At 40.1% G+C, this 18,310-nt stretch overlaps 1 protein-coding gene across 3 annotated transcripts in view; it reads left to right on the top strand.

Annotated features, from left to right (window-relative positions):
- Positions 1 to 18,310, top strand: part of TSNAXIP1 (translin associated factor X interacting protein 1) — a 403,075-nt gene that overhangs the window by 205,385 nt on the left and 179,380 nt on the right. For all 3 annotated transcript variants that reach the window (XR_012679541.1, XM_075188810.1, XM_075188811.1), the window contains exons 7-10: positions 4,601 to 4,736; positions 7,744 to 7,913; positions 11,420 to 11,579; positions 17,438 to 17,568. Coding sequence is in view for 2 of the 3 variants with exons in the window: in XM_075188810.1 (XP_075044911.1) it covers positions 4,601 to 4,736; positions 7,744 to 7,913; positions 11,420 to 11,579; positions 17,438 to 17,568 (597 nt within the window). In the remaining variant the exon portion in view is untranslated. The remainder of the gene's footprint in view (positions 1 to 4,600; positions 4,737 to 7,743; positions 7,914 to 11,419; positions 11,580 to 17,437; positions 17,569 to 18,310) is intronic.

Here is an 18,310-nt window from a genome sequence, read left to right as displayed (position 1 = left end):
TGGAGGATTGAAGTTTAAAGGCATTAAATTAGTGCCAAAAAATTGGAGAGGAGGAAATTATATTGCAACAATGTCCAAAATAGAAACAGAATTTATATACAAATTAAAAACTCTAATCCCTTTAGCTCTAAACCTAGAATTTGATTTATGGCCATTCCTGACTTAGAATATAATTTTATATACTTGTGTCCTATTTAGACATATTTTTTTATATACAGAGTATACTTATGTATATTTTTGATATTTCACTATATCGATGAATTTTTTATGAATTTTATACTGTGTGTCAAAAACACTATTTTATCAATAAAGTTGGTCGAAATTTCGACTATAAAAGGCAACTCGTTACAACTAGAATTATCCTTGAGAAAGTCCCAATGGACGAAACGCGTCGGATAACTTACATTCTAACATCATTCTGCATTGCTGCACCTCAGTATTTCCTTTTGCACTATCCGGGCATCCGTCCAAACAGGAAACAGGAAGTGACAGAAGGAACTGTGCGGTTCACCAGCGTTCCACTGCGGACGGCACGAATTATACTTACATCCAAACACCATCTGAAACAGCTTGTGCTTTTCTCTACACATTGCGCCTCAGATTGGGAAATCAGCACTTTTACTGTTACCGTGGAGAGGATACTTCAAGCAAATACAGGGAAAGAGCAGGGTAAGATCCAGTTTATAAGATTACTGATCCTCATTTTCTCCACATTATCTGGAAAGAGCTATAAACATCTCCACGTGTATTTACTTATCTAGTGTCATATTGTATGCTTCAGTTCACCGTGCGCTGATCACTTTTTTGAGAATGATATTGCTGCTGTTTGATCTCCCTAATTGATGTTAAATAATTGGTTAAACTTTTCCCATGTACCATCTAGCATAAAGTAGTTAATGCTAGTGGTACAGCACCTATTTGTAGCAAAACAATTTGACTTATTAGATTGGGCAAAAACCATAATTTCCTATGAAGAAAAAGTACCTACTGTACTACCAACACTTAGGCCTGCATACTAGATGTTCGGGATTTATATCAGTCTGCATACCAGTCTCTTCAGAATTGTCATCTGTCTGTGTTAATTTAAGTGGACATTTAAAGCATATAGCTGTTTTACTAATTGGTGTTTATTTGTCTATCTGGGGCCTGATTCATTAAGGATCTTAACTTAAGAAACTTCTTATTTAAGTCTCCTGGACAAAACCATGTTACAATGCAAGGGGTGCAAATTAGTATTCTGTTTGGCACATAAGTTAAATACTGACTGTTTTGTCATGTAGCACACAAATACTTGATAGCTTATTTGCACACTGAAATTTAATTTGATATTTGTGTGCTACATGAAAAAACAGTCAGCATTTAACTTATGTGCAAAACAGAATACTAATTTGCACCCCTTGCATTGTAACATGGTTTTGTCCATACTGTGTGAAAGTAACAGTATAGCAGAAGTCATTTTGCTTGTGTTAGCTAAGGTAATTACCATTTGTCTCAAAAGTCTATTGTTATGAGGTGTGACTTGGATCTGGGTGTAAAGTCTGAATGACTGTTAAGATAGCTAGCTGGCAGCTCAAGTTAATTAGCTAGGTCAACAGGTAATCTGAGAGGTAAGTAGGTTAAAACTTCTAGATGATCTGCAATGTGCCTCCACAGTACTATACTGGCTGAAATAGTATTGGGAAATGTATTAATATATATCAATATAAATTTATCACAGACTCAGATTGTGTAATGCTGCAAACACAATGTGTCAAATGTCTTAATGTTTCATGCAAGCGTGAAGTGTCATTCCCTGATGTAATATTGTAACCCTTTGTTAAGTGTTTCCAGCCAAATATCTTATGTAATCAAGCCAAGGTAAAAGAGACAATGGGCCTGATTCATTAAGAAAAGTAAGGCAAAAAAATGAAAAACTTTGTGTCACGGGCACTAGGAGTCTTGCCCAGGAATTCACCAGATGACTGGGCTTACCAGAGTAGTGAAGTTCACACAACGGTCCTCTGGTAGCAGGGTGACTAGTGGAACATATATCACAGCAGATGGAGAGAGAATGCCAATAAATAATAGGAAAGTCAGTGACTTGCAGCAATCTTGGTCAATGAGTCAGCGACTAGCTGATAATGTGGAAAGGCAGATTTGAACACGGAGATCAGGATGGACGTGAGTAGATGCGGGAAGGTAGTAGGGAAGTCAGTGGTCTGCGTACAGCAAGTTGTACCACTGCTATGGTGAGAAGACTTGTCCAGTTGCAAGTAGGTAGCGGGGAAGTCAGTGGTCTGCGTATAGCAAATTGTACCACTGCTTATGGTGAGAAGACTTGTCCAGGTGCAGGTAGGTAGCGGGGAAGTCAGTGGTCTGCGTACAGCAAGTTGTACCACTGCTTATGGTGAGAAGACTTGTCCAGGTGCAGGTAGGTAGCGGGGAAGTCAATGGTCTACGTACAGCAAGTTGTACCACTGCTTAATAGGTGAGGATGTGTACAGGTGTCGATGAGTGGAGGCATACAAGGATAATAGGATGCAGACACTGAGAGCACAGAGGAACTTGATCCCAATAGATATGCAGCGTATCCAGCAAAGTCTAAAACGGTATGTGTGGCGCTGCTTGGTAGAGACTTGCTCAGCACAGATATGCAGGCCAATAATGGATAGTCAATCACAATTATGCATATAACGACTTAGTAGTACGGTTAATTCCAAACAGGTATGCAGCGTAACAATAACAGTCTATAGCGGGTATGGATACCGCTGCTGAGAGTGGAAACTTGTCCTAGCGGATATGCAGAGTAAACGTAGAAAGTCAATAACAGATAGACATACCGCTATTCAGTAGAACAGTCTGTCCACAGGGAGATGCAGGAACTGCAGAGACGCTGGACGGCAGAGACGAGTGTAGGAACCACAGGTGAGTAAATCCGGTAACCAGAGTCCAGCTGAGGACACAGGAGACTGTAGCAGGTATGGAAACCAGCGATGAGTAGCACAGGGAATCCACAGGAACTGAAGACACTAGTAGTACACAGGAGACAGTAGCGGGTATGGAAACCAGCAATGAGTAGATCAGGAATCAGCAGGAAACTGAAGACACTAGTAGAACACAGGAGACACCTTCAGAGACTCACAGGGAATGAGACTCAAGATCAGGCAATGAGGTAATGAGCACAGGTGCCTTAAATAGGGAGTTGCCTGATCAACCAATTTAGATTAAAAGCAACAGTCATAAGAGTTCTTGGGAGCTGCGCATGCGCAGACCATCAGGATGGCGGACGGCCGCGGTTCAGGATAGGTGCCGGCAGGAAGGCTAGGGAGCCACGCACCAGCGCAGAGGCACTCACGGTCCGGTGAGTGACACTTTGCTCCTGGACAATACCAAGGGGTTGCAAATTAGTTTATTATTTTGCACATAAGATAAATACGGTCTGTTTTTTCATATACCACACAAATACTTAATAGTTTATTTGTACACTGAAATTTAAAGTCGATCTAGGACATGCTCTATCCAAATTCTAAATCTGTCCTCACATTTTAGATTTACCTCCCCCTCCAAAAGAACATGGTTTTGCCAAGGTTCAAAGTTACTCAATTTTTTTGCTTTACTTTAATAGATGATGTCCAGTATGTCTAAGAGTTAAAAAATATATGTGTTTGATAGACTTCTTCTGAAAGTGATAGGATTGAGACATTTGATCCTCCTCCTTGTGTAAACAGCCAGGAATATATGGAGAATAGAATGTCAATAGAGACTATTCTAGCTTGGAGGATCCTGGTGTAGAAGACATCAGAAAAAGGACTCTAGACCAGGCATTGTAGTGCTGCTGGAGGAAACCCTACCAGAACAGGGTCTGTGTGAGCCAGTATCCCAGGCTGGGCGACATAGTAACTATCTAGCTAAATGGTAGTGGTAATAATGTGGGAGGATTGATTCTGAAATATACTGAGATTATTACTTTGGAGCGCCGACTGCAAGAGGGTGCTGGGGGTACACGCTACCATTTACCCTGTACCTTGTGAGCTTCTTATGGTGTTGTGCTGTCTTAAAATTTTAGATATACTGTGGTCTACACGAGTGAGTTGAATCCCATGGATGGTAACCACCATCCCAGCTAAGGGTGGTTTCCTCGCAACCTTAAAGAGAGATTCCAAGAGGATTTAGCTTTTGCAACCCATGGTTGAACACATAGTTCACACACTCTGCTAACACTGTGAATTAAATCATCAACCTCTATTTTCAGTTTTATGTGACTTGTAATTAGTTTGCATATGACACCACACATTCACATTTTTTTTTAAATAACTCCAAACAGTACAGAACTTTACTGTCTGTTCTGCAATAAAAGTTGAGCAAAAAATAGTTCTCACTTAGGCATCCAGTGCAATCTCTACCTGATGCGTTTTGTCTAGGCCTTCCGGACTCTTTCAAAGCAGAAACTTTTCATTAATGAAGTGTATATTTGCAGTCCACAACTTTACACAGATATAAAAGTTAAAAATAATCTGCAGCATGATGTTATTTGTTCCTGTGGCTCACCACGCAAAGTTTAACTAAATGCAGAGTCCAGTATCTAAGAACTTACGGCTTCTTATAATTGTATTGTCCACAGATCTCCAACTTGCAGGAAGAGTTGGATAACATATTTTTAATGTACAGGAATGTGTGTGATGCTCGTAAGCTTCTTATTTATGATATTAATGAGCTGAAGTATCAACAAGAAGACTTCAGGCTAAGCCAGGATCATCGTAAGTTGTATATTTGTGAAAAATAAACATGTACAATGTTAAAATTACTAAAACATTTCTGACTGTATGTTTGATTATATTTTTTCATTTTAATATATGTTTTTTTTTTTTTTAAAGGATTTTCTTGTTTATGGGAATTCCTCATCACAGGGTAACAAGATATACCAATATAAAGATGCCCATGGATTGATTTTTTTAGGGGTTTATATTAGTGTCATTCTCCATAGCATGTTTAAGGTTCATGGACCAATCCTCAGGATGCAAGGGGCACTAATACAAGCATGTGGCTGGAGCACTTATAAATATATTATTGTATAAATTTATTAATTATAAATGCACTGTTTTTTGTATTGCAAATGTATTAATTTCTGATGTATTATGCCAGATTTGAGAAAACATATTTTGCTGAAGGCCTGACATGCTAGTTCCATGCTAATTAAGTCTTTTCATTTGTGAGTGACCAAGACCTCTTTAAGCCTGAATGCACAGGAGGGGGTTTTTAGGCTTTCATGCTGTGTCTTAGAGAGATAGGAAACCCAACAACAAGTAATTTAGGAAATCACAGATTTATGTAAATTATGTTAAATTTAAATGGTGTTTAAAGAATATTACATCCTGAGGGTAAAAATCGGATGTAATATCTCATACTTTGTGGTGCCAGCTAGAATCAGGTGAGCTGGTTTACTCCTTGCCAACATGTGTGTCAGAAACTGTATAAAAAGAGCTTCGTTTGACCATGTTAGGTATTATTCCATTTTTAACTTCTGGATGATTACTAGTTCTTTAAACTAGTGTGTAACTGACTGTCACAGTTCAAAGGGCTGGATCCTATGGTTTGCCTAGAGTTGCACTACTCAAGTGAGGCGCGGAGTCTAACGAGGAGACCGTGTTCACCAGGGACCAGCCGCAAGGCGGTTTGGCCTTTGCTGCGTCTACCTCACAGGTCGCGGTCCTCATTAGGAGTACCAGGCAAAACCCCTTGAGGAACTGGCAAAAGATGGTCAGCAATGGTAGACAACACGTGGAAAAGCGTGGAAGGCAGGTGCCGCTGGGATAGCGGACAAAGGATGGAGTGTCAGCTCTGCGGATGACAGATTTCCACTGGGATGGTGGCAGGAACACTAGAAAGTGTCAGTTCTGAAGTCAGCAGGTTACCACTGGAATGGAGGTTAAGTACTGAGGTAGAGTGTCAGCTCTGTGGATGACAGATTACCACTGGGGTGGCGGCAGGAACACTAGGAACTGTCAGTTCTCAAGTCAACAGGTTCCACTGGAACATAGGTGAAGCACAGAAATAGAGTGTCAGCTCTGTGGTCAACAGGTTCAGGGGAGCCACGATTGGCACCAAGAAGGTAACTAAAAGAACAGGCACCAAACATCCAGGGGAGGTGCCTTTTAAACTTTGGAGCCAAAATCATCAGCCAATAGGAGAGGAGCAGAAAAAATGAATAGGACGGGTTTGCGCATGCGCAGACCCGAAACGAAGATGGCGGCGGGCAGGACGGAGCGGCCGGAACGGAGAGGCAGGTAAGAGTGCCGGGATCAGGTAGGCAGCCCAATCGCCCGGCATGTGACATTGTCCTTATAAGGACATCTGTAGTCAGGGCCAGATTAACAATGGGTCTGATGGGGCAGCCACAGGCCTCTTCACAGAAATTGGTACAGGCCAGCCAGGAGTGGAAAAAAAATATTTTTTGTGTAAGGGCATCTGTCGCGTGGAGGGGGAAGGAGGTTTAGGGCAGCTTTCCTGTTTGCCAGGGAATGGTCCCATTATTGGAGAGCAACAGGCAGCCTGTTGCGAGGCTGCCTGTTGCTGAGTGCGGTGGGGGCTGCGCCTACACAGGCTGTGTGTGATTCGTGCTGTACCCACTTCCACCTGGTCGCAGATGAAGGTCAGCAGCGCTCAACACAACAGGAAGGAACAATTTATTTTTAAAGGGGATATGTGACAACCGGCCCAACAGTGGATATGTGACAACAGGGCATATTTGACAACAGGCCCAACAGGGGATATGTGATAACAGGCTCAACAAGGGATATGTGAAAATATAATATGCATGTGCTAATGGCTCGTGTGTATTAGCATAGGGATCAGTTCCTTTTCTTACAACAAAATTACCAACTTTTTCAATGATTAGATGAGATTATACCCTGGTGCCACTGACAGTTAACTGTGTTTGACTATTTGTATTCTGCTCAGATGTATGAACACTTGAAGAAAGAATAGTTATATATAGCAAATATTATACCTTCCCCTTTGGCCATTGGAGGTGTCAGAAAGTATGTAAATAACCAACAACTGATTATCACGTTCTCACACATTAACTGCACAGTTTTTTTGTATCAATAAAAATAATATTTTACTCTATTGGGTGGTCTCATGGCTGCCCTCTGTATTGTGTGGTGGTGACAAAGGGGTTATGTGTTGTATGGTGGTCACAGGGGTGCTATGTATTGTGTGGCAGTCCCAAGGGTGCTATGTATTGTGTGGTGGTCACCAATGAACTGTGTATTGTGTTTTGGTCACAAGGGTACTGTGCATTGTGTGTCGTTCACAAGGGTGCTGTGTGGTCTTCTTCTTTTGTAGCACATCCACTTCATGGTTGGATTCAGTGATACTCTTCTGCATACCACCCATGGTTAATAGCCTTACTTTCGCATTGCTGTCAGCTGGAACAAAGCTGACCATTCTCTTCTGACATCTTTCATTAACAAGGCGTTTCCATGTCTTTGGTTTTGCTTTTGAGCATTGTTTTCTGTAAACTCTAGAGACTGTCAGAGATCTCAGTCTTAATGAAATGTGTAAAATAATCCATTTGGGAAGACTTCCTAAAAAGGCATACTTCTCACATGTACACCTAGATTTACAAGCCCATATTTATCATATTTATATTTACATTACAGCACTTTTATTTTGTGTGATTTGCATTTCACTTCTGTGTATTATCTACATTTCTGTAGTAGGTGATTTATTTTATTTTATTTCATAATATATTTTCCATTGCAGAAGAACAGCGAGAAGATCCAGTGACTTTAGCTATAGCATTAAGAATGGCTCATGAAGATCTCACAAAAATGCAAGTTTTACTGAACACAATGACGGCTGATTTTGGAGATGTTGTTCCCAGAAGAGATTTTGAGAATCAAGAAAGGAATCTTGCTGCATGCCAGGAAAAGGTAGATTTACTTTATATAATAGCATGATTTTTTGCATACTCATCCAGTATAAATCATACCTATATGTATACATGTACGTATAAGTCCCACCAATCCTTTAGAATGAGGAGGTGTAAGATACTCAGCTCTTGATCCCTTACTCTTCTTGTAAGTCAGATGGATAACAGTCCGAATCTTTTTTTACAGTACACAAGTAAGTCAATGGACATCCTGAAGATGAATCATTTTTATTCAAGTGCAGTTTATTGAACAGGTGACAAAGGGCTAGATTTACTAAGCTGCGGGTTTGAAAAAATGGGGATGTTGCCTATAGCAACCAATCAGATTCTAGCTGTCATTTGGTAGAAGGTACTAAATAAATAAAAGCTAGAATCTGATTAGTTGCTATAGGCAACATCCCCACTTTTTCAAACCCGCAGCTTAGTAAATCTAGCCCAAAGTGTGTAAAGTATTGTATCTTTCGCAGAACAAACAAATATATTGACATATGCAGCAGCACAATACATTTTTTGCATTCAGCACTATCATCAAGCAGGTGCATGTATGTCTTATCACATGGATACAAAAGGCAGGGATTGTGCTGCTATCAAGCTCGCAATCACATGCTGCTCAAGAGGTCAGACTGCCAGGTCTAGGAGACTGCCAACACATGCGCAATATTAATCATTGTAATCCTTATGTCAATATGTCCAAAAAATATATAAAAATGTTGGATGTATACTGAAAAATAGAATGATGTAGCTGACATTATGTAGTGGTAAATTTTAATTGCAGGTTAAGGGAGAGATGATGTGAACCAGATTTGCACAGAGTTTGGTAAAACATTAGATGGGTTACCTTGAGAACATACTGTAGATATCTGGTTTTAATTGTCCATTCCATGCAATTCTGTTTCTCCATCACCACTTTATGGATGATTTTATTATTGTTTAGATTCATGTGTCTATATTGTAACCTGAGTAGTATGTAATCTTACTGATTATTTTAATTGTATTTCTAATTGTATATTACATTTCTTTTGTGGTGTATGCTTAAGAATATGTTTTGTACAGCATAGAAAAAACATCCACATTGCATTATAACTCCTGTAGGTTTGAATAACTAATTGTATTTTTTTTATTTATAATTGTCGCTTTTTTGAATACTGTTTTTTTTTTTTAACTGAAATAAAGTTTATTGAATTTTCTAAGATAATTGCAAAGGATACAAAAAAAAAGAAATAGGGAAAGGGTAGGACATAAAGGGGAAAGGGGTACATAGTGGGGACGAAACACAACAATATGTCATAAAACACCAGCAACATGTATCACTTTGTAGTATTTAAATATAATTATAGTCAGTTGACAAGTAAAACTAAAGATTGGCACTCTAAACATAAGTCACTTTAACTTTACAATACGGAGACTAGTCTATTCCATCCTTGTTAGATACGTATAAAAATAGTCAGGTTCTGGGCGCTTGTAAAGGAAAGATATATCAATTTAATATGGATAGGTCCACAATACGCTCCGGCCGGAACGAGACAGCTTAGATGTGTTAAACAATTAACATGCATCAATTGACACTGCCGAAAACAATGATAATGGTAAAAAACACTATAAACTCAGTGTGATTGAAAATATGGTTAGAGTGCACTTGCAAGCTACTAAAATATGAAATGACAATTGGTATGAACCGCAAAAAGGGAATGTAAGGAAATATAATGTCCAGAGTTGTAAAATAAAAATGTTGGTGATGATGAAAAATGCAAGCAAAAATGAAATTGGTAGCCGTTACTCACATGAAGCAGGGATGTCTGGCTGTCTATAATGCAGACAGGCACTTAGTAGCGGTCCCAGAGTCTGTGCTGATGAGGTTAGATATAACGTTGATTTCAATGATAAAAAGCACCCAGCAGAATGCCAATTATTAAAACAAGAATGAGGAAGAAAGTTCTTCTAGTTCCTAAAGGGAAATCCTCTCCTTGTTGAAAGAAAAAATGATCCCGCTCAAATAGCGTGTGCACGCTGCGGGATATCTTCGTGTTGAGATTAAATGTATGGATATCAAAATGCCTCCAATAATGGACAGGTACCCAGCAGAATATAGGTGGTGATGATCCAAATGTAGTCCTCCTAATCCCCAACGTAGTCTCTCTCTTTCTCATAAAGTTGAGGCTAAACAGGGGAAGCGGTAGTGCCGTTACGGATGAGCGCCTCAGGGATAGTAAAGGAAGCCCACTGGCCATTGCCACCGGGCGAAACGCGTTGGAGACTGTCCCTCAACTCAGTTTTATTCAACTTACTAGCATGCTAGCATCTTACATTACCATATACAGACATCCACATCAGAGACCAGCCTGTAGCGTGTATGCGCTCATCCGTAACGGCACTACCGCTTCCCCTGTTTAGCCTCAACTTTATGAGAAAGAGAGAGACTACGTTGGGGATTAGGAGGACTACATTTGGATCATCACCACCTATATTCTGCTGGGTACCTGTCCATTATTGGAGGCATTTTGATATCCATACATTTAATCTCAACACGAAGATATCCCGCAGCGTGCACACGCTATTTGAGCGGGATCATTTTTTCTTTCAACAAGGAGAGGATTTCCCTTTAGGAACTAGAAGAACTTTCTTCCTCATTCTTGTTTTAATAATTGGCATTCTGCTGGGTGCTTTTTATCATTGAAATCAACGTTATATCTAACCTCATCAGCACAGACTCTGGGACCGCTACTAAGTGCCTGTCTGCATTATAGACAGCCAGACATCCCTGCTTCATGTGAGTAACGGCTACCAATTTCATTTTTGCTTGCATTTTTCATCATCACCAACATTTTTATTTTACAACTCTGGACATTATATTTCCTTACATTCCCTTTTTGCGGTTCATACCAATTGTCATTTCATATTTTAGTAGCTTGCAAGTGCACTCTAACCATATTTTCAATCACACTGAGTTTATAGTGTTTTTTACCATTATCATTGTTTTCGGCAGTGTCAATTGATGCATGTTAATTGTTTAACACATCTAAGCTGTCTCGTTCCGGCCGGAGCGTATTGTGGACCTATCCATATTAAATTGATATATCTTTCCTTTACAAGCGCCCAGAACCTGACTATTTTTATACGTATCTAACATTGTTGGGAGTTTAGGGGTCCCCCACACACTCTCAGGTTCGCATTTGGCTGCTTCATATATTTGGAGGAAGCGCAGCCTATCCCTCTTTTTCAACTATTCCATCCTTGTACCTAGGCCCAAAAGCAAATATTTCTTAGATCAAGGCACGAGCCACTGAGTCGGAGATATCCAGCCTATGGGGGGACTGGGATGGGGCCCCACCTCCGTCTGTGACGTAATTATGCCATTGAATACTGTTTTTAAATAAATACATTGATAGTACAATCTATTAAATTACAGATGTCCTATTGTCAAACAATGCATAACAACATGAAAATTTAATTATAGTAATGACAAATTAAAAAATAACACTTTATTAACTACTATTATTTCTGTTGCAGATAACATGTTTGCAGAAGGATCTCTCCCAATTGCAGGCAGAACACAAGTCCCTTCTAGAGATCAACCAACAAGTTTTACAGCAGCGTGATTCTTTCTGCATGGAAGTTGACGAACTTAGGAGAAGTAATACCCCTCGCCCAACATGGGAGAAATGTGCCGGTATTGATTGTACACCTTTACTGTAAAGTTTTTTTTCCCCTCTAAACGTCAAAATATGAGTTGACCCATGCCAAAAAGATTACAGCTATAAATAGCTTTTTAAATATATTAGTAGGTTACAATGTCATAGGAAATTACACATTCAGATAAGAATTATCTGAATGGATACATTGCTAAGAAAAGAAGATAACTAAAATTTTGCATACCCCCTTAAATTGACACATTTCTAAAAGTGGAAACATGCAATCCTGCAAAACAAATAATTTTTTTAGCTGTATTTAAGATGCCACATTATTGCTTTTGCGCAAGTGGGTTTGCTGGAAATACATGGGCTTGTAGGCCATGATGGCTTCATCTGCAGGGTCAAAAATGTATACCATCTATGGCAATTATGAATTGTACCTAATCACTGATTGCTACTTTCTCCCTGAATATTCATACAGACCAGATGTATTTTGTATGTAACCTTGTAAAATAATGTCAAAGTGTGCTTTGCTGAATGACATGAGTTTGACCTGTGAAAGCGACAAGAGTCTTTTGAAAGTAGAGATGGGCGGGTCCGGTTCCCCGAGGACCGAACCTACCCGAACTTTGGGTATCCGAGTACCGAGCGGAGTAGCTGCGAATCCAAATCAAGACCGAACGTCATCGTGACGTTGTCGGATCTCGGGGCTCGGTTCTTGCGATACTTCAAGATTATAAATACACGCCTCCACAGCAATCCATCGCCATTTGATAGAGGGAGAGAGCAGGGTGTAGTCACAGGCTGATTAGAGCAGGGACAGAGAATACAATATTTTGATTCCAATTGTGCTAACAAAAATCGCTAGAGAAGGGAGGAGGATAGAGGATTTTTTTTTTCAATATTTGGCAGTCCCCAGTGCTTTTGGGGTGTACCCCATAATTGTGCATAAATATTTCTGGCTGTCAAAATTACTATCTGTCAGCAGTATCTACCAAATACTTTTTAGCACTCCCCAGTGCTTTTGGGGTGTCCCCCATAATTGTGCATAACTATTTCTGGCTGTGAAAATTACTATCTGTCAGCAGTATCTATCAAATACTTTTTAGCACTCCCCAGTGCTTTTGGGGTGTCCCCCATAATTGTGCATAAATATTTCTGGCTGTCAAATTACTATCTGTCAGCAGTATCTACCAAATAATTTGTAGCACTACAAGTGCTTTGGGCTCAGAATGAATTCAAAGCAGTCCACATATGAGCAGAATAAGCAACCAGGTTCTGTCACCAGTCCTGATGGTAGTGTTCCCAGTACGTCATCTGGGAAAGGCGATGTCTAACTACACCGTCTTTTGAAATCATCCAAAAAAACACACACCAAAAAAAAAATTACGCTGTTGAAGTGAAAACAAAGTCTAACTGAGGAAAAGTTAAGTGGCGATAAAAAAAAAATTGCCAACATGCCATTCTACACACGCAGTGGAAAAGAGAGAATGAGGCCTTCAACTTTCTCTATTGGTGGCAGATCCAAAAAAGTTACAGAGCCTACAATTGGTGCACAACTACTGTTACGCATCAAAGCCGAGCTGCAAGATAACAGTAAGGCATTAGAGGATAATGTTTGCTCTGATTCACAAATGACAACAATCCCTGTGGAGAGTCCATCCAACAGTGGGATGTCTAATTGTGAGCATTTTGCTGATGTGTGCCTTAATAGCCCGAGTGTAGCCAGTGATACCCAAATTGAGGATGCCACTTTGGAATTAGAAGAGGATGAGGGGGAGATTTGTGTAGGCGACGAGGGCGCTAATGAGGATGTTGATGAGGCTGAGGTTGTTTGTGTAAGTCCTGCACCAGTGGCAGCAGTTCTGGCACGTGACAAGAAAAGGGCCATTGTCATGCCTGGGCATAAAACAAAAAAAAATCCACTTCTTATGTGTGGAATTATTTCTACCCAAATCCAGACAACAATTGTATAGCCATTAGTAGTGTATGTCAAGCCACAGTCAGTCGAGGGAGGGACCTTAACCATCTTGGAACCTCGTCTATGTTACGCCATTTGACGAGAGTTCATGGCAAAGTGTTGGGAAAAGCTGAAAGTTCTCCCAAAAAAATTACAAGCACTCCATCATCAGCTAAGACCCTCCGGTCACCGACATCCCGACGGCTACAAAATACACCCACCACACCATCCTCATCAATATCCTCAGTAGCGCTCGGAGTTAGCCCGGCATCCCACTTATTAAGGCTGGATGACTCCTGCACTACTATTGATTCCTCTGAAGAAAGCGTTAGTCCCACTGCTGCTGCTGCTGTTGCTGCTGCTGGGGGTGAATCGTCAGCCCAGAGGCAGGTCAAGAAAATGAGCAGTCCTACATTTCAGCAATTAACTGTGAAACAATCATTTGCTATGGGAAGCAAATATGACAGCAGTCACCCAGTCGCCAAGCGAATCACAGACGCAATGGCTGCAATGTTAGTGTTAGATCTGCGTCCAATCTCCACAATAAACGCAGCTATTTACAGTTAATTGAGGTTTTGTGTCCGCGTTATAGAATTCCATTGTGACACCATTTCTCCCGTAAAGCAATTCCACAACTATACCAAAAAGTGTGTAAAAATGTAGAGATTGCGCTGAAAAATGCCGTTCTGCCCACTGTCCACTTAACCACAGATATGTGGACAAGTGGAAGTGGCCAAACCAAAGACTATATGACTGTGACAGCCCACTGGATTGGTCATTCACCTTCACCAGCAGGAACAGCAGCAGCATTTACACCACTACGTAACATTTGTCACAGGCAGGCCATTCTTAGTATCACCGGCTTCACTTACACGCATACAGCTGACAATTTGTTACGCAAACTAAGAGATGTGATTGATACATGGCTTATACCATTTGGACTCTCCCCAGGATATGTCATTTCTGATAATGCCAACAATATAGTGCAAGCATTACAGCTAGGTGATATCCAACATTATTCCCTGTTTTCGTTACACCATCAACTTGGTGGTGCAGAGCTTCCTACGAAATAACTGTGAGGTGCAGGAGATGCTTTCGGTGGCCCGTAAAATTTCAGGCCATTTCAGGCATTCAGCCACAGCATGTAGGAGATTACAGCAGCTCCAAGAGCAGTTTAACTTGCCCTGCCACCAACTTAAGCAAGAGGTGGTAACTAGGTGGAATTCCACCCTGTACATGCTTCAGAGGATGGAGGAACAACTCAAAGCCATCCAAGCATATTGCACAAGCCATGACATTGGGAAAGGAGGGGGGATGTAGTTCACTCTTGCACAGTGGGGAATCCTTTCAGTGCTGTGCAAGGTGCTGAAACCATTTGAAGTTGTAACATGTGAGGTGAGTGCAGACTCTGCTAGTTTGAGCCAAGTCATTCCTTTAAATAGACTATTGGAAAAGCAGCTTGAGAAACTGAAGGAAGAGCTGAAAGCAAGCAATTTAGCAAAGTATGTTGGCCTTGTCGATCAAGTACTTCATTCGCTTCACAATGATCCTCGAGTTATTAAGATCTTGAACTCGGATCAGTATGTTTTGGCCACTGTGCTTGATCCAAGGTTTAAGACCTACATTGAGTTTTTACTTGTAAATGAGCGATATGTGAACATTTGCAAGGAACTATTGCTCAGCAAGATGGCCGCTGAACTGGGCCTCGGCTTGACTACGTGTCCTCCTTCACTTTCTCAAGCTGCTGCTGCTCATAAAAAATTAAATTTCCCCAAAAGAAGCAGGGAAGACGCAGGGGGCAGACCAGAACAATTTAACATATGGGCTGGTTTGAAGGATTTTTTCAAAAAAATGTGTCACCTTGCCCATAACTCCATCCAATATGAGTATAAACATGCAAAGGATGGTGGAGGATTATTTTCAAGAGGTAATTGATATGGAAATGTCAGACAGTCCCTTTCCTTACTGGGAGGAAAAGCAGGCCATTTGGAAACCCATGTACAAACTTGCTTTGCAATGCCTAAGCTGCCCACCCTCCAGTGTGTACTCTGAACGAGTATTCAGTACAGCCGGGAACTTAGTCAGTGATTGCCGTAGAAGGTTACTTCCAAAAAATGTGGAGAAAATGATGTTTATAAAAATGAACTACATGTTCCACGAGGAAGGCCTTCACCATCAAAGACATCCAAGCACTGACTGTTCTCTAATGGCGGATTCAAGCAGCGATGAATTGATAGTCTGTGATGATGACGTACACATGACGTACACACTGATGAGGGTGAGGATGAAGATCCAGATGATGACGATAATATCTTTACCAAACTTTCTATTTAAGTCTAGGGTTCAATCTACCCCCAAAGAGGAAAGGGACTTGGGGCATTTCCATATCACGTACAATCTTGAAAGGTTGCTGTTTTGGCAATTTATCATTATGTTTAGGGTGTCATACACAGACTGACCCCAAACTGCCTTTGTCCATTTCAAATAATATTGTACAGTCTATATAACGGCTGATTTTTTTGTGTTTTCTACAACTGGAGGGGGGCCTATAGAGACAGAAACCAAACTGCCTTTGTCCATTTCTTTACATATTTAACTATAAGTGTAGGGTGTAATATACACCCAAAGTCGGTGGCTGCATTGCCAATATGCATAGATGGAGAGGAAGACAATCTGGTTTGTGTGTAGAATTAATGAAGGCATACCTGCCAGGAATTAAACTGTTTTTTATAATTTATTAGCTTTACAATTACATTACTTATCCAAGAAACAGGTGGAGCACTAAATTTGGTTATTTTAGGCCCAAAAACATAGATTTTCCAACAAAATAGCAAAACAAAACCAAACAAAACCAAAACTAAAACCAAAACACGCTATGGCGGCTTTGCAAAACCAGAACCAAAACACGACGGTAATTCAGATCCAAAACCGAATACAAAACCAAAACTTGGGGGGCAGTGACCATCTCTATTTGAAAGTAACCAAGCGCAGGGACAGATAACATCTCAAGCTTTACAGAGGGTATGTAAACAGTCTGGCCAGCCAGGCAGAGCAGAGAGAAGTCCTGTCCTTTGAAATTCCAGGCCTATATCTCAGGAAATACTTAATTAATTTTGAAAGCCCTGTGTCATTCTGGGAACCAGTCTGCCCTGACATTGGGAGAGTTAATTTCAAGATGGGGTGGGAGCAGTGTGAGGAAGGTTAAAATCAGCTGCCTCACCCAGTAATGAAATAAATTCTATGGCGAGACTTGCTTAAGTTGGAGTGTGCCATTTATCCTAAAGTGTACTCCTCTCATGCCAGGTTTTAAACTAGTAAGTTACAGACTCCGGTTTTATTTGCTATTTTATTTCTAAAACTTATTGGTGCAACCTATTTTGTATGTCTTTTTATTAACTGTTTGTACTTAAGCCTTGGAAACATTATTTGAATTTAAGTACATTTAATCTAGCATATTCTCTGTGATTCTTTGTGAATGTACGAAGCCAAGTGAGGCTCATGCTGTGTATGTGTATGCGATTTAAGTTTGAAATATTATTAAGTGGTTTTGGTGAATGCAAGGACTCCATAGTAAATCCTTTGTGGTGGCAGAATAGGTGTATTCATTGGTAAGTGAAATAGCTGATCGTGACTGGAGTCAACTTGGTCAGATTGCTGTATCTGATACAGGCTGTGCGTTCGTGACACCATCTGATGGGAGGAGTTAGGCAAAGTATAGCTTATGCTTGTGAATGTGCACGCTTTTGCCCAAACATGCAAAAAGTAGATTTAATTTTTCAGGATGACATTATATAAGAAGTTGTAGAAAGGGTCATTTACAGGGTCATTTCTTCCTTTGATGGTGGGTCTTAACAGCATAATATTTAAGGAGTTAATTATACTATTATGTCATTTAAATATGAATTTATAAGAAACAAATCAATTTTCTGTCTGCAGATGTCATTCCTGAAGGCTTACCAGGATGGTCACAGTTATCTCTACGAAAGAATAGTGATCAGCTGGTAGACGTGTTATTGTCAGAACTTGGAACAATGATTCTTAAGGAAAAGGATTTCTTTCCTGGCATGGTACTAATTTAATTAGATTGTCATATATGAGAAGCAAATGTTTGTACCTCTGTGCAGAGTATATGTTATGTACTAGCTCAGAGCGGATTTTGTGGACACATTCGGCTTGTGTTCATGAAGACGTAGGTCACAGTCATTTTCTTTTGTTTTGTTTTATAAATTAAAAGTAATGTGCATCCCTTTTGAAGGTTTGTACATTTGTCCCTTGAAGTATATCAGGTTGCTCATCACTGACATAGAGGAACAAGGCAGGGTTTCCCATAATCCATGTTTCTATTCGCTTTATGCAAGAATAGAACTTAGAGAATTAACTGGTTTTGTTTGCAAATTACGTTCTATTGTTGGTTTCAAAGCCAGATCTGTCATTCCACTATCTTCATCTTCATCATAGACAAAATATTAAAACACAATGGAGGTAGTGAAAAAAAAAATAATAATAACTAAAACTATAACTATGGGTTTAAAATGCTATATAAAGCAGGTAAAGAGACAACAGCATATGTGCATGTTTTGTGGATGTGTGGGATGTTAAGAGGGAGAATGAGCAAGATGTAAATGAGTTTTAACTTATAAATTAATTAAGCAAAACTCATACTCAAGGATCATGATAACACGTGAACAACTGCAGATCAATTGACTGCTAGTTTCATTGAAAAAGGCCTGACAAGAACTTCACAGAGCAGGATATCAAAGACCGGTTGCAGTGCATAAAAATGCAAAGAGCACCACTATGTCACCTTTG

Source organism: Mixophyes fleayi, chromosome 10 (assembly GCF_038048845.1).
Source record: "Mixophyes fleayi isolate aMixFle1 chromosome 10, aMixFle1.hap1, whole genome shotgun sequence".
NCBI lineage: Eukaryota > Metazoa > Chordata > Amphibia > Anura > Limnodynastidae > Mixophyes > Mixophyes fleayi.
Note: the sequence above shows the minus strand (reverse complement) of the source record. Positions and strands in the feature narration are given on the sequence as shown.